At 50.3% G+C, this 14,211-nt stretch overlaps 7 protein-coding genes across 7 annotated transcripts; 3 read left to right on the top strand and 4 right to left on the bottom strand.

Moving 5' to 3' along the window:
* Window positions 1-308: 308 nt before the first annotated feature.
* Window positions 309-1,312, top strand: BDV59DRAFT_176377 (uncharacterized protein; the record flags this gene model as incomplete). The annotated part of the gene is made up of 1 exon (XM_073689420.1): window positions 309-1,312. A coding segment is annotated over exon 1 (682 nt), but the record flags the coding sequence as incomplete, so codon positions are not given.
* BDV59DRAFT_192704 (MDR family MFS transporter) lies at window positions 1,289-3,334 on the bottom strand (the record flags this gene model as incomplete). The annotated part of the gene is made up of 6 exons (XM_073692094.1): window positions 1,289-1,321; window positions 1,488-2,104; window positions 2,152-2,326; window positions 2,378-2,713; window positions 2,777-3,058; window positions 3,125-3,334. The coding sequence occupies 6 exons, from the start codon at window positions 3,332-3,334 to the stop codon at window positions 1,289-1,291; spliced, it is 1,653 nt and encodes a 550-aa protein (XP_073548644.1).
* Window positions 3,335-5,609: 2,275 nt separating this feature from the next.
* Window positions 5,610-6,519, top strand: BDV59DRAFT_176374 (ribosome biosynthesis protein NIP7). Its single transcript, XM_073689419.1, has 2 exons — window positions 5,610-5,861; window positions 5,919-6,519. Exons 1-2 carry the CDS (start codon window positions 5,633-5,635, stop codon window positions 6,254-6,256), a joined length of 567 nt encoding a protein of 188 aa, XP_073548643.1. The 5' UTR covers window positions 5,610-5,632; the 3' UTR covers window positions 6,257-6,519.
* A 135-nt stretch (window positions 6,520-6,654) lies between these two features.
* BDV59DRAFT_176373 (mitochondrial 37S ribosomal protein uS11m) lies at window positions 6,655-8,053 on the bottom strand. Its single transcript, XM_073689418.1, has one exon. The coding sequence runs from the start codon at window positions 7,873-7,875 to the stop codon at window positions 7,168-7,170; it is 708 nt and encodes a 235-aa protein (XP_073548642.1). The 5' UTR covers window positions 7,876-8,053; the 3' UTR covers window positions 6,655-7,167.
* Window positions 8,054-8,155: 102 nt separating this feature from the next.
* On the top strand, window positions 8,156-10,025 carry tim44 (protein translocase subunit TIM44). Its single transcript, XM_073690345.1, has 2 exons — window positions 8,156-9,141; window positions 9,204-10,025. The coding sequence occupies exons 1-2, from the start codon at window positions 8,282-8,284 to the stop codon at window positions 9,877-9,879; spliced, it is 1,536 nt and encodes a 511-aa protein (XP_073548641.1). The 5' UTR covers window positions 8,156-8,281; the 3' UTR covers window positions 9,880-10,025.
* Window positions 10,026-10,362: 337 nt separating this feature from the next.
* Window positions 10,363-11,747, bottom strand: BDV59DRAFT_18225 (M20 family metallopeptidase). The gene has a single exon (XM_073690348.1). The coding sequence runs from the start codon at window positions 11,700-11,702 to the stop codon at window positions 10,440-10,442; it is 1,263 nt and encodes a 420-aa protein (XP_073548640.1). The 5' UTR covers window positions 11,703-11,747; the 3' UTR covers window positions 10,363-10,439.
* A 29-nt stretch (window positions 11,748-11,776) lies between these two features.
* BDV59DRAFT_176368 (putative Hsc70 cochaperone (SGT)) lies at window positions 11,777-13,402 on the bottom strand. Its single transcript, XM_073689417.1, has 2 exons — window positions 13,324-13,402; window positions 11,777-13,251 (listed from the first exon to the last, which is right to left on the bottom strand). Exons 1-2 carry the CDS (start codon window positions 13,324-13,326, stop codon window positions 12,223-12,225), a joined length of 1,032 nt encoding a protein of 343 aa, XP_073548639.1. The 5' UTR covers window positions 13,327-13,402; the 3' UTR covers window positions 11,777-12,222.
* Between the last annotated feature and the right edge of the window lie 809 nt (window positions 13,403-14,211).

Raw genomic sequence — 14,211 nt, 5'->3', positions numbered from 1 at the left:
AGATACTGTCTATCCAGCTACGGGAGGTTACCATACAGATAACTGGTTGGTACCTATAGGCTTCGAACCCACCGACCTTAAGGACCCCGATTTTCGGCGGTGCGCCGTATGGATCCTATTGTTCGGGTGGCATGCTAGGAAGTCCTGATTCTTACAATTCCGACACCTCCCAGGGAATAATAAACCCTTCATTCCTGGCAAATTAGCCAGTCGTCTCAATTTCCCCATTATCCCTGTGCACGACCCTACATTTTCTGACACCCAGGCGCCACGTCGTAGCGCAGAGTACTTACAGACTCCTAAGCAATCTTTATTCAAGCCAACACATCATACATATAGCTAGCGGGATCCTCTTTCCTCGGCTTGTTTATACACGAGATTTGGTCGTGTCACACGAGTTGTTTGCGGTGGAGATACATATATGTACCAGCTTCTAGCAAACATGTCCCTCACCCATTCTTCTTCTCTTCTTCTCATGCCCGTTACAATATCAACAATTATACTAGCTTAGATGTATACAAAATCCCTCGACGCCGAATTCTACTCCCGGTTAGGGATTGAGTATGAGGCAGCCTTCGGATTCAACCACGCCCTCCTCGACTTCATAGATCACTCCCTTATTTATTTACCACGCGGCGCCACTGTTCTCGATGCAGGATGCGGTACCGGTCAACCAGTTGCAAGCAAGCTAGCTGCCTCAGGCATCCATGTAATTGGGATCGATCTTTCCAGTGTGATGGTGGACTTGAGTAGGGAAGCTGTACCAAGCGGGGACTTTCACGTCGCAGATATGCGCAATTACACCCTCCCCGAGGGGAAGCATTTGGATGCCATTTTCAACATTTTGTCGCTTTCCAGTCTAACCAGAAAAGAGGTGGAGCACCTCATGAAACGCTGGAATGCTTGTCTGGTTGACGGCGGTATGCTCTTCATTGCGACCCTTGCGGCCGAGGACTGCCAGCCAGAAACGCGGGGCAAGGGACTTGATCCCGACGGCCTATGTGCACAAGATCTAAGATTCCTTTTTATGGGAGAATGTGTCACTTCGACTCTCTTTACCCGAGTTGGGTGGAAGGAATTACTGAAAGCCAGCGGCTTTGAGGTTATTAAATCTTACACGAAGATATTCGTGCCACCTCCCGAAGCTGAGACTGAGGAGGAATCGCAGTATTTTATTGCAGCACGGAAAGTGAGATAATGGGTATTCTGGGAAATGACTGATATACTAGGTCGTTTTAGTTGTAGGGGTTCAAAGCCTTTCCCTCCGATTATCGCATAAGCTAAAGCGCTACGCGAGTTTAAATGTCTGGAGCCGAGGGAACTATATGCGTTGCTATTGTAGATATGGTCTTCCACAATTTACATCACTTACTCTGGTGCCTATGTCCTCCATTCTTCCCTGTGTTCTTCTCTTTATCACCGTCCTTGTTATCAACTTTGGCTTCGTCGGTATCTTCGGCTTCTCCCGGCTTCTGTGGTTTCCTTACACTTCTCCATTCCAAACCTATCGAACCCAGCATGGTCAGGCAAACGATTATGAGACCAACCTGGAATACGGTGCGCAATGAATTGTTATAAGCAGCCACAGCTTTGTCACGTATTCCGTTTGGGAGCTGATCGATAAGTGATGTAGCACCGACTTTTGTCAACATGCTGGGCTCAAACCCATGGAGACCTTTCAGGCGGCCAGCCAGCTCGTTGGTCAGTACTGTTTGGCCGACAGAAACAAAAATTGCACCACCTAGCTGCTGGCCGAAGGACAGAAGAGACACGCCAACAGGGATATCACTGGTCTGGAGAACGGTTTGAGCGGCCAGGTTTGATATTTGCAACATATTCCCCAATCCAAACCCGTACAAGACCTGGTAACCAATGTATTCGCCCTGTTGAGTCTCTACCTGGAGAGTCGTGAGGAGCCCTGCACCGACGGCCATGATGCAATTACCAGCAATCATGAAGGGTGTATAGTAGCCAATGCGCGAAATGAGTCCGCCACTTATTATGGAAGCGAAGAACATTGGGAGAATTAACGGCAGTAGATATATACCACTGTTAATCGCAGAGACAGACTTGATTGCCTGAAACCAAATAGGGAGAAAATAGACTGGTGACATTAGAATTGAATTACATCATGATGCCAGGTAGACGTACCGAATATTTGCGAGCCAATGCAGAAACTGGCCCAGAGGCCGGCTAGAATGCTCCTCTGGTACAATATACGTGTTGAAATCGTTGCAGTATCAGGCAGGAGAACCTGTACCAATGCGAAAGCAGCAAAGCATGCTCCAGTCAGCACCAGAAGAGCCACAACATGACCCTCGCTCCACTACACAGTGTAAGTTATGCTCATCGGACACGACAAATCCAAGCTACTCACGGGATAAGTCACCCCTCCCCATTGCAATGCCAACGTAAGGCAGACAATTCCAGGAAGGAGGAACGTTATGCCAGCAAAGTCCAACTGAAGGATCTTCTTCCGCAATGGGACCTTGGTGGACTCTCCATCGGGTACGTGGAGTAGATAGGCAACAAGTAAAATTGTGACACCCCCGAAAGGCAAGTTGATATAGAAACACCATCTCCAGGTAACAGTTGAGGTGAAAACACCACCGAGCAGCGGTCCAGCGACAGACGAAATCCCGAAAATAGCACCAAATAGTCCGTTATAAAGTGGACGTTTGTGAAGTGGCACAGCATAAACCATGATAACAATCTGAACGACGAAAGTCAGACGAGATATTCTATACCGGATGACACGGGACAGGGGGATTCCGACCGTTCCAGACATGACTCCTCCTGATCCCAATCCTGCTACTGCTCTACCAACTATTAAAGCCAGTGAATTAGGGGCTGCACCACAGATCGCGGACCCTATTTCGAAGAGAAGAATGGAGACCAAAAAGGTACCCTTCACACTGAACAAGGAGTACACCTTGCCCCACAGTAGCTGAAAAGCACAGCTAGTTATTTGATAGGCTGCCCCATACCAACCAACATCCGTGATGGAATGGAATTGGTCAGTGATCACAGGAATGGCTGTCGAAATTATAAGGCGATCCTAAAATCAATAGACATTATCATCTGCAGCAATAGAATGGAGCGAATCGAATCCTGTAATTCATACCAGGGAGACCAAGAACAAACTTGCGTAGAGCGCAACGAGCAATAGCGCAAGCCGCAATCCCGACGGATATTCCTGATTGTAAGTCTCTTTGGCTTTGAATCCGTCCTCTCCATATGAAGACTTCGCGGTTTTTCTTTCCACGTCCTGGTTTGGGAGGTGGTCAGGAGCATTATTGCTCTGCTTCTCTGTATCTGGTTGCTTTCGGCGCATAATTATGCAGGTCGTTGCTTCGAAATGGATTCGATCAGAGTTAGTTTTTGCATTATCGTCGACAAGAGCGCCGGAAAGAAGGTATCTTATAGAGGAACGAAGAGGCAAAATAATACTACACGATCCACATTCAGGATAATTGAGCCTTGAGTCAGTCCTGGGCGCCTTTCCGACGTCACACTCCCCCGTTCGGACCCCGACAAGCAAATAATACCAGCCTCTTTCCTCTCCGTCTACTAAGCCTTTCCCATTCCGCTGCCCGAATAGCCAATTCACAGTGGTGTGAATGGGATTGAAGCTTGATTTTTGGTAGCCGCCGCTATACCCGTTCTAGACCCCGATGTTAGTCAAAACTCTTACTATATTGTAACAGGGTCGATCATTTTTCAGACAATCGGCTGTGAGCTGGTATCCATTTTACAATTAATACGGACTGAGTCATTGCATTAGCGTTAATATTGCCATGATACTCTACGTTTCCACGAGTTGTAGCCTCTTTCCCAATATTATCCTGCGAAAAAGGCAGAAAGCCTCTCCGGTGCATCTATGATGGGTATAGACTCCTAACTATACACATTCCCGTGCATCAACGGTCCCTCCTTTATGCGTTAGCGTTCACTCCAGGACGATATATACGGGGAAGGATATTATACCTTCTTATATCCCTCGTTAAATTAGTATTTTGTTTCATTAGTTATATCAAACCTATATAGCCAACGTTGAAAAAGTGAGTCGCCCATGAGGCTGGAATTTTCCGGGTAGTTACCTAGCGTTAAAGACCATCCTCTAACTCTCCAGACTCTCAGCCTCAGACATGTGAATGGAAAACGGATTACGGTATGGCCCCCGTTGGATGGAATGAGCACGTGCAGCAAAGCAGCTGAGAGTGATGTTCTAATCTGGAATGAAGCATCCTTGGAATTTAATATTGCTGAGAGCCACACCTATGGCTGCTGCATCTTCAACGTAACTGGTTCAGTCATTGGAATTGGACATTCTTTCGGTGGAGGAACTCTGTACGTCATTATCTCGACCAAATAATATTTTTATGGTGGTTAAAGCTAATTCTCGATTCAGGTTGCATGCAACATTTATGGCACCCAACCGCTTCAAAGCAAGTGTCCTCGTGGAGCCTGTTCCTTTTCAGCTGATAGAAGGGACCGAAGATATTCCCCAGCTCACCATGAAAAGAAGAGATAGGTGTGATGCGTTGTATGATACGACGTCTCGTATAAACGTCAGCAACATATAACGAGTGAGTGTTGCAGGAATCAAGTGCGAGCGTCATTTAGCCGAGCCTTTCCAGATTGGGCATATTCCCAGCTGGAGCGATATATCGTCAGATTTATTTCCTTGTCAGCTCATACAAGCGGATGCTTTGGGTGCTGATATTTTACTAGAATCATGGGACTTATTACGCCCAGTCGGGTTCTGTATCCGGATATTGGGTTCTTAAAACCCCAAAGCCCAAGAAGCGGCAAGACTTAAATGTCTAGCTAGTATATTCAAACGTTAACGACTGACTTCGGCAGTCTATCTTGCTCGAACTTACCCTCAGATACTTGAACTGTTCGGCTAGTCGACTGAGCAACATCATTGTTTCTTTGGTGAGTAGAGTGACACAATGTGAGCATTAACGGGATTGGGCTTTAGTTCCTTTCTAGAAACCTGACTACAACATAGTAATCACGACGACCAGCAAAAGCTCATTAACCTAGCAAAAAGACCCGAATGGGTCGAGATCATTGCTGACACTGGGCATCTGCTATGCAACCCCAAAGAGCGTCAGGGCACGAGGTGAAACGAATCGAAGTTTACGCATATATAGAACCCTAAGACGCACCCCAAAGTGCTAGGTGCAGTCTGGCCCGTCTCTTCAGCCCCGCTCGGTAACTATATAATAACCAGATGTTTAGCTGACCGGCTGACAAACATCTTGGATGAGGCCAATACAAGTGCGCTCTCACCATCCACGGCTAAGATATAACCAATTTCTGTCAACGCAAGTAGAAAGTTTTCACTATAAGATATTGGGTAGTTCTCAGTACTTCGGGGGGCTTGACGCTCGTATAGACTTCAGGTTGCCGATGTACATTAGAGTACCACTTTCACTCATTACGTTTTTGTTGTGGTGAAAGATCTAGAAATGAAACTTCGACATGATTGGCTTGCGGGCGCACTACTTTGATTGGTAGCTCGGAGGAACCTATTTTCCGGCCTCGGAAGTTTCCGACTCTTATCTTTTTTTACAACTCCGGCCTCGACTTCTCTGGGGAAGAGAATTAAATCACAGTCAACATGCGTCCCCTCACGGAGCCAGAGCTCAAGACCGTCCTGGAGAAGCTGACAATCTATGTCGGATCGTCAGTGAAAGATCTTTTGACCCCCACCGATAGTACGACTGGTAAAACCGATCGCTGGGTCTTTCGTCTAGCCCAAAGCCGAGTTTACTTTGTTCGCCTTTCTCTCGCAAATCTAGCCACATCTATTGCTCGTGAGAGCCTACTGTCCTGTGGAACCTGTCTTGGTAAGCCTTCAGTTTCTCTGTAGACGCAGTGATAAAAGGTTGACTTTTGTCTATCAGGTCGGTTCACGAAGTCGGGGAAATTTCGTTTGCATGTGACCGCCTTGCCAGTTATCTCTGATTATGCCCGCCACAAATTATACCTTCGTCCGAACGGAGTAATGCCGTTCCTTTACGGTGGTCACGCAGTTAAGGCACATGTGGCTCGTTGGTCTCAAGAATGTCCTGAGCATAGCGGTGTTGTGGTGTATGATTCGGAGGATATGCCGCTTGGATTCGGAATTGCAGCCAAGGCGCCGGCCGCTGCTCAGCGTGCAGCTCCCACAGAGATTGTTTGTTTCCGTCAGGCAGATTGCGGGGAATACCTACGCGAGGAAGATTCACTTTTTACTGCTTGATACGCCTTTGATTTACGAAAAGTTCACAAGATACCATTTTGAGTACAGAGACCGTTATCGCCGAAGTAATCGAGAACAGATTATAGAATTAATGATCTTACTTTAGGTTTCTGGTTATCAGTCCGCACGGTTTGGGATATGTGTGGACTCTGGAAGCATATCCTGGTCTGGTCGATATTCCCAATGACAGAGACTTGCACTGCTAAGGCAAAGGGATTGACCGCCTTGGGAATCCCAGTATTGTCCATAGAACCAGTATGCCAGCCCATATTAGAACTATTCTTCCCACAGGGTATTATGGAGAACATAAACGGTAACTTGCTTCTTGGCTGTTGCACAGCAAGTCCAGTTAACCCTGGAGACCATGTGGAGATCCTGGGAGCAAGGATCTCTTCATTAGCTGTATGATGATGCAGGCCTGTACAAAACCTCGAAGCTAGAAAAGCTGTTTATGTCTACATTGCGGTTACACCTTACTATAGCGCGGGGATATTGCGGGCAAGCCCTGTCTGACAGACCATGTGGCATTCCTCGCATTGAAACCACCCAAATTTACCCATCTTGTATTTCTGCGCGTTCTTACAGATAAATTGTATATTGGTTATTAATTCGAATAGATTTTGCGCTAATGCCTCTCTATCAAACTTGTTACGATATATGTCGCTTTAACATACTAGATGGACCGCACACGCGGAAGTATATGCACGAAGTATCTCGCGGGTTCCCAGTAACTCTTGGCTAGTATACAATAATAATCCAGGGGTAGATAGAACAAGAATGATACACATATTCCGATGAGGGATCTTCCATACGTCTTCGTCCATCCCTCAAATACATAGTCCGGGGTGCAATGGCTCCCTACCCAATGCACCATGAACTCCACCGCCGCAAATATCCCACAAACCGATGGCTTAACCCAGTCTGCGCACCTTTCTGCTCCGAGTGCCACCGAATTTTATCCGTGTGGAATCAGCGACGCGACTGACAAGCCCCCGAACGTTTCTTCCCTCGTTACCCAACAGAACCTTGGTGAAAGCCTCACGGCCAGCACCAAATCCTCGCAAGATAACCTCCAGGCGGTTAATATCCAACAGATAACCCCGTTCCTGCATCTGACCAAACACATGAGCGGTCAATTGGTACGCGGGATCGTATCCTGAGCGGCCACCTTTCCGGAAACCCAGATGGCCGCAGCTCATAGACATAAGGGGGTTGCCGTTCGGCCGTGTGAGAGTCAAGATCGTGTTGTGTTTATGGGCGAAGACGTGAAGGTGATGCGGAGGGGCGCGGTCCGCGTAGGGTTGCTTGATCATTTCGGCTTCCAGACTCTCGGCCATGCGAGAGTAGTCGCGGCTCACGTTGGGGCTTGTACGGGACTTGTCCGTGCCATGCATCATGCGTGTGATGGCGGCGAGGGGGGAGTTATCGTTTTCGGGTTGTTCAGACTGCGTGGTAAGAATTTGGCGCTCGATTTCGCGGCTCTTCTCTTTCGCGTCTGCAAGTGTCTTCGAGGTAGAAGAGAACGGCCTGACCAGCCGAATGGAGGAGGCGCGGGACGGGCATCGTCGGCCGATTGAGGGCAATGCCTTTGACAAGGCGCTCAAGAATGTGTTGTTCATCTTCTGTCTGCGATGGAGTCGACGTGATTGCGGAGATGGGGTAGAACCGTCGACAGATAGAGAGCGTCCGGGACAGTCAGCCTATACTGGAAACACAATTGGGGTCAACACAGCCAGGGGGATCAAAGAGCGACGACGACGCCAGAACAATGTTATTCCATGTGCCGTTCGGGACGAGAGGTTGGATGGCGCTGGGCCGGCGGCGGAAAAGGCCCGAATTTTCGATGGAGTCTTGGCATCGTCGGCATCTCAACTTTTTTCCCTTTCTCTTCATCCGCGGCCGACATCGCTTTTCCCTTCTCCACGGCTTTCTTCCCCTCAACACCTACCACTTCCCTTACTCTGGGGAGCTACTCTTTCTTTCTTCCTGTAATCTCCTGTTCGCTTCCTCCCCTTTTTCCAGAGCATGATCTCCGCTACCAGAATGTCGGCCACCGCGCGGGTGGCCACCCTGCGCTCTCAGGTGCCCACGCTGAAATCGACATATGCCAATACGTCCCAGCGGTCTATCCTCCAGGCCTATGCCTATACGACGTCATCGACCGCTCGAGCTACCCTGTCGCTGAACTCCGAACACACATCTCGGCCCGTATCTCTTCTCTCCCCGTACGCCGCTCTCCCCCTCAAGCGGTCTTTCCACGCTTCCACCTCTCGCTGGCAAGAACAGAAGGAAAAGAAGTCCGATGATGGAAAAGAAGAGAGCAAGGAAGAATCGAAGGAGGAAGGAAAAGAGGAAGGGAAGGAAGAAGGCAAGAAAGACGCCCCCCCGCCACCTCCCCATGGAGATAAGACTCCCTGGCAAGTCTTCCGGGAAACCCTCCAAAGCGAATTCAAGGCTTCCAAGGAGTGGAATGAGTCTACCAAGGCTCTCGCCTCTTCGGCGCATCAGTTCTCCGAGAATGAGAACATCAAGCGAGCTCGTGCTGCTTATGAGGCTGCCTCTGGCGCAGCCTCGACTCGGACCTCGTCGGCATTGAAGCACACCGGTCAGGCCATTGGAAAGAGTGCCGCCTGGACATGGAACACACCTGTTGTCAAGGGTCTTCGTAAGGGTGTCAACGCTACCGGTGCTGGAATCGAAAAAGCCACTCGTCCAGTGAGAGAGACAGAGGCTTACAAGAGCGTGAAAGATGCTATTGATGATGGAAGCAGCTCTCGCTATGGTGGCTGGATTGAGAAGGAGGAGCGTCGGAAGCAGAGAAAGCTTCGTGAAGAGATGGAGGCCAAGTCGGGTCGCAAGACTGAGCCCATGGTGGAAGATCCCAAGTAAGTGCTTCCCATGACTCAATTTTGGGCAGCGTCAGTTCTAACTCTTGTGTCCCGTACAGTGCCGGCACCAACGTCACCCTTCACAAGGACTCCGCGTGGAAGGAGTCGTGGCGCGATTTCAAGGATTCGAACCCTATGATGCAGAAGCTCTTCTCGCTGAAGGAGACGTACAACGAGTCCGAGAACCCTCTTATCAGCACCGCCCGCAGCATTTCTGACCGCGTTGCCGGATTCTTCGCGGAAAACGAGACTGCCATGGTCGTCAAGAAGTTCCGCGAGATGGATCCCAACTTCCAGATGGAGTCATTCCTTCGGGAGATGCGTGAATACATCCTGCCCGAAGTACTTGATGCCTATGTCAAGGGTGATGTTGAGACCCTGAAGCTTTGGCTTTCCGATGCCCAGTTCCATGTGTACGCCGCCCTTGCGCAACAGTACACTACCGCCGGACTCAAATCCGACGGCCGTATCCTTGATATTCGTGGTGTTGATGTTTCCCACGCCCGCATGCTCGAGCCCGGTGACATTCCCGTCTTTGTTGTGACCTGCCGTACGCAAGAGGTGCATGTCTATAAGAACACGAAGACCGGCGAACTGGCCGCAGGTATGGAGGACAAGGTTCAGCTGGTGACCTACGCCATTGGTCTCACGAGAATCCCCGAGGATGTCAACAACCCGGAGACGCGAGGATGGCGGTTGATCGAGCTGCAGAAGGCGGCTCGCGATTACATCTAAACCTTCCGCCTACTACTCCTCCGACTTTTACATTTAGCACCTCTTTTTTGATCCTCGGCGATCTCTGATGAACTACTACCTCTATTTCTCTTCTTGATTGTTTTGATATCATCGACTGTACAATATCGACTTGTTCCAATAGAGACCTGGCGGAATGGGCGCTCATGTTATGTCTGTTCACATCATGACTGATATTCGCTGAATATTCCAATTCCCATAGTGAGTGTATCTTTTGGGTCCCTTTCGAGGTCGAGCACAAGGGCCGGTGTGTTTGGAACTGTACCAGCTACCAATGGCTCGAAACCTCTTGTTTGGCGTACGTGGTGGTTTCTTTGCTTGTTTTTGGTTTGCGACATCAACGCTCCACTCTCCTCATCGATTGCATCTGGATAACGTCCAGCTTCTCTGTTTGTGCGCCTGCTTTGTGAAGCCCATGTCGGGCGGGTGTGCTTGAATATATCTGATTTACTCAGGGCCTATATAAGTAGTGTTCTTCCTTACTCTAGTAAATAAATTTATCTCTATCGACAATCGTTCCACATCGCAGGTCCTGTGGCTTACTATCCCCTGTGGCCCAAGAATGTCAAGGCAGCAAGACACAACGCATCCACACCTGCTCTCATCGTTGGCTGTATAACCGGTGCAAAAAGCGCCGAGTGATTTCCCGGGATCTCTTCCGTGCGAGATTCCGCATGTGCCTTATCCCAGCGTTCAGGATCAATGCCACCCAGGAGCCAGAAACAGCTAGGAATTCCTCGACAGGTGGCTAGTATAGAAAAATCTTCGCTGACATTCGTTCGGGGTACATCATCATCGAAGTCTTCAAAGTGAGACGCGAACGTCGTCGCAATCTGAGACGCAGCGTTCTTGTCATTCAGCGTGGGCGGGAAACGTCTCGTAGGAGTGAACACAGGAGGCTTGGGCGAGCCGCTTGCCGTACACTCCGCCTCGACGATGCGCTTTATGGCAGTGATGATTTGGTCCCGAATCTCCAACCTCACAGACCGAAAGTCGACACCGATCTCGGCCCTGTCGGCGATGATGTTCTCCGTCTGCCCGGCCTGGAGACTTCCCACAGTCAAAACAGCGAGATCACTCGGGTTGATCTCTCTGCTGACGATGCTCTGGAGCCGAACCACAATGTGCGCCGCAAGAAGCACCGGATCCACCGTCTGATGCGGCTGGGAACCATGGCCTCCACGGCCAAAGACCGTGATCTTCATGCTGTCCGCGGCAGCCATGATGGCCCCAGGGCGTGAGCCGACAGTTCCCGCGCGCATCCTCATGACGTGCTGACCGAGTACATAATCAGGAACGGGGATCTTGTCGTAGAGACCATCGTCGACCATCGCCTGCGCGCCGCCCCCGCGCTCTTCATCCGGCTGGAACAGCACGATCAATGTCCCGCTCCAGACATCACGCATCTTGACTAGCATCTCAGCCGCGGCGAGAAGACATGTAATATGCATATCATGGCCGCAGGCATGCATCACAGGTTTCTCGTTGCCCTCGGCATCGCGCATGGTGGTGGAGCTTGCATAGGGCAGCCCCGTCAGTTCCTTGACGGGAAGCGCATCCATGTCTGCTCGTAGAAGGACTGTCTTGCCCTCACCATTTTGATATACACCCGCGAGGCCGTAGCCTCCAATATGGGGGTGAAGTTCATAGGCTTTCAGTTCGGTCAGATGCGCCGCGAGCTTCTCCGATGTAGACTTTTCTTGCCGGGAAAGCTCAGGGTGTGCATGAAAGTATCTGTAAAGGTTCTCATATGGAGTCAAATCCAATGACACTTTCTTGAGGAGGTCTGATAAATTGCGTGTCATTGTGGTGGATGTTGATAAATTGTTGTCAACGAGGTACTAGTTAATGACTCATCAACGCAGCCGTTGAAGTCTATATGCGGCGCTGTTAAACGGATCTAACCGAAGCTAAGAGAGATTCTCCCTAAACCAGTTGCAGAGGCATTAGCAGCACTGAGATAGCCTCAAGTGCGCGTATGCTTTTAATAACTACCTAGCTTTATTGGTGCGAGACGAGGCGAAGGCTACCTCATGTTCGTATTCGAGAGCAATTGCAGGTATGTACACGAAACATCCCGGAAACCTCCTACATGGTACAGCCATCAAGCATTTCGTTTCTATTGTCGCATGAGATTAAAAATATTGCACACCAGACCCGAAATCCAAAGTAAAGCTAAAGCTAGTCGATCACATGTTCGTCATTTTCCGAATTCGAACCCGCCTATTGACCTCCACGTCCAGCGCCGCCCATCATATTACGGGCCCTGTTAAAGCTCATTAGTTCCACGCACATCACAACCAAATCAAAAGCACGAGAGAACACCTACATCTCTGCGATGGATGGGTCGCTCATCAAGCTGGACATGTCGGGCATACCACCGCCCCGACCAAAGTTCTCAGCCATCTGCCGAAGCTGCGGGTTGCTCATGAGGTTGTTAAGCATATCGGGGTTGCTCATCAGGTTCTGGGCCATGCCAGCAAACATAGGGTTGTTCATGATAGACGAAAGATCTGGCATACCGCCACCACCACCGCTGCCGCCGCCGCCGCCGCCCAGCATGCTCGCCAGGGAGGACAGATCGGGCATACCGCCGGCGCCACGAGACGCACCCGCGGCATCATCCACGGCATCCGCAGGGGGCTCGGCACCGCGAGTGGCCTCGGTGATCTTCTTCTTAGTCGTCTCCAGACCCCTCTTCATGGCGTCGCTGCCACCATTACCCTCGGCCTCGATGCCCTTCTCGTACGCCTCCTTTGCGCCGTGGTAATCGGCCATATCGAACCGCGCCAAACCAAGTCGGCTCCAGGCCTTGGAGTACTTAGGGTCCACGGCGGTAGCCAGCTCAGCATCCTCAGCAGCCTTCTCATGCTGGCCCGAGGCGGAGTACGCGGCGGCCCGGTTGGACAGGTAGATCGGGTTGGCCGGGGCGATAGCCAGGGCCTGCGTGTAGAGGTCGATAGCGGAGCTGTATTCCTTGCGGGCCATGGCGGCGTTACCCTCCGACTTCAGCTTGTCAGACTCGGCGGTGGGCGCACCGGCCTGCGGCTGCTTCTGTTGCGGTTGGGTCTCGCTGGCGGAGGCCTGGGGGTCGGCCGCGCTGGACGACGACTCGCCGGATGGCTTCTTGCGCAGCTTCTCGTAGACGCTGTAGATGCTGGCCAGCGACTGGCCTCCCAGGGCGTCCTTGACAGCGGCTTCATCGTTAGAATCAACCTTGAAAGTATCGGCGATACAGGACTGAGCAATCTCGATCGATTCGGCGTCATCGGCAGTTAGGGTGCCGTCCTTCAGGCTGGCGCCAAGGAAGTCGATGATTGCGAGCGCCAGGCGCTTCTTTGACTCGGTGGGAGCCTGTTACGAGGAATGTCAGGAAATGTCACCAACTAATAGATTTTGAGGGTTCCAAAAGGATGCTTGTCCTACCATGGTGTGAAATTGATGGGATACCGCGGTAAAAGGCAGGTCGTACGGGGGGCAAAAGGTGAGGCTCGCGGGGAGATTTTTGGGCCAGAAGAACGATCATTAATGCGGGGACGAGCGGCAGATCGAGATGATGCTGGCACCTTCCGCGCTGCTGACTCAGCCATGCATATCGTGCATAACTAACTAGTTTGTGATTGTGTTCTGCGTCAAAAGCCAAGCTGTGATATGTTTCTTATAACGAGGATGACAGCTAATATTACAACAAAGCAACAGTATTTCCTAATGGAGCCCGAGGGACTCATTGAAACTTCCACTCGTCCCGTTGTTTGAGCTCATGCCTAGGCCTGTCAGAACATTCAACACTTTCTCTATACTGAAGATCTTTAAAAGCTCGGGACTAAGGATGGCATTTTCCAGCATTTCCCTCGCCGTACACTTATATATGTGCTCTGCATAATGTATTAGTCGTTTTGGATGGTATAATACTTGGAGGGAAATAGATCCCCCCGTATAGTTCGGAAATAAGCTTAACTACCCTAGGACTAACCACCAGCGGTCATGCTTCTCTCTACCTGACCACATTTACAAGTAGGTCTAAGGCCTGCTCCAGAACGCCATGTATCCAAAAGGCTGATACGTTAAAGAAATTCAGGTACCGAACCACAATCCGACCCAAGATGCTTCTTCCTATGTGGAGTCGCAAATTTGCTCGGGATGAATGCCGATTCTCCACTCTTCGTCAACCCAACTTTTCAATGAGTAATCCCGCGAGAAAGAAAACTCGTAGAATGACGGTGTACACAGGCCACTTGACCTTTCCAAAAGGTCAAGTGACCCTTACCCCCCCACACGTGACGCCAAGCCCTTTTAGTAAGCAGATATTAGGTC

This window comes from Aspergillus ambiguus, assembly GCF_047715705.1.
Source record: "Aspergillus ambiguus strain CBS 117.58 unplaced genomic scaffold BDV59scaffold_12, whole genome shotgun sequence".
Classification (NCBI taxonomy): domain Eukaryota; kingdom Fungi; phylum Ascomycota; class Eurotiomycetes; order Eurotiales; family Aspergillaceae; genus Aspergillus; species Aspergillus ambiguus.
Note: the sequence above shows the minus strand (reverse complement) of the source record. Positions and strands in the feature narration are given on the sequence as shown.

What these genes read in the sequence shown, in the direction of transcription:
- BDV59DRAFT_176374 (XM_073689419.1), top strand. Translation starts at nt 5,633, where the DNA reads ATGCGTCCCCTCACGGAGCCAGAGCTCAAGACCGTCCTGGAGAAGCTG. An exon ending in GTCCTGTGGAACCTGTCTTG is followed by an intron (nt 5,862 to 5,918) that starts GTAAGCCTTCAG and finishes TTTGTCTATCAG; the next exon opens with GTCGGTTCACGAAGTCGGGG.
- BDV59DRAFT_176373 (XM_073689418.1), bottom strand. Translation starts at nt 7,875, where the DNA reads ATGAACAACACATTCTTGAGCGCCTTGTCAAAGGCATTGCCCTCAATC.
- tim44 (XM_073690345.1), top strand. Translation starts at nt 8,282, where the DNA reads ATGATCTCCGCTACCAGAATGTCGGCCACCGCGCGGGTGGCCACCCTG. An exon ending in CCCATGGTGGAAGATCCCAA is followed by an intron (nt 9,142 to 9,203) that starts GTAAGTGCTTCC and finishes TGTCCCGTACAG; the next exon opens with TGCCGGCACCAACGTCACCC.
- BDV59DRAFT_18225 (XM_073690348.1), bottom strand. Translation starts at nt 11,702, where the DNA reads ATGACACGCAATTTATCAGACCTCCTCAAGAAAGTGTCATTGGATTTG.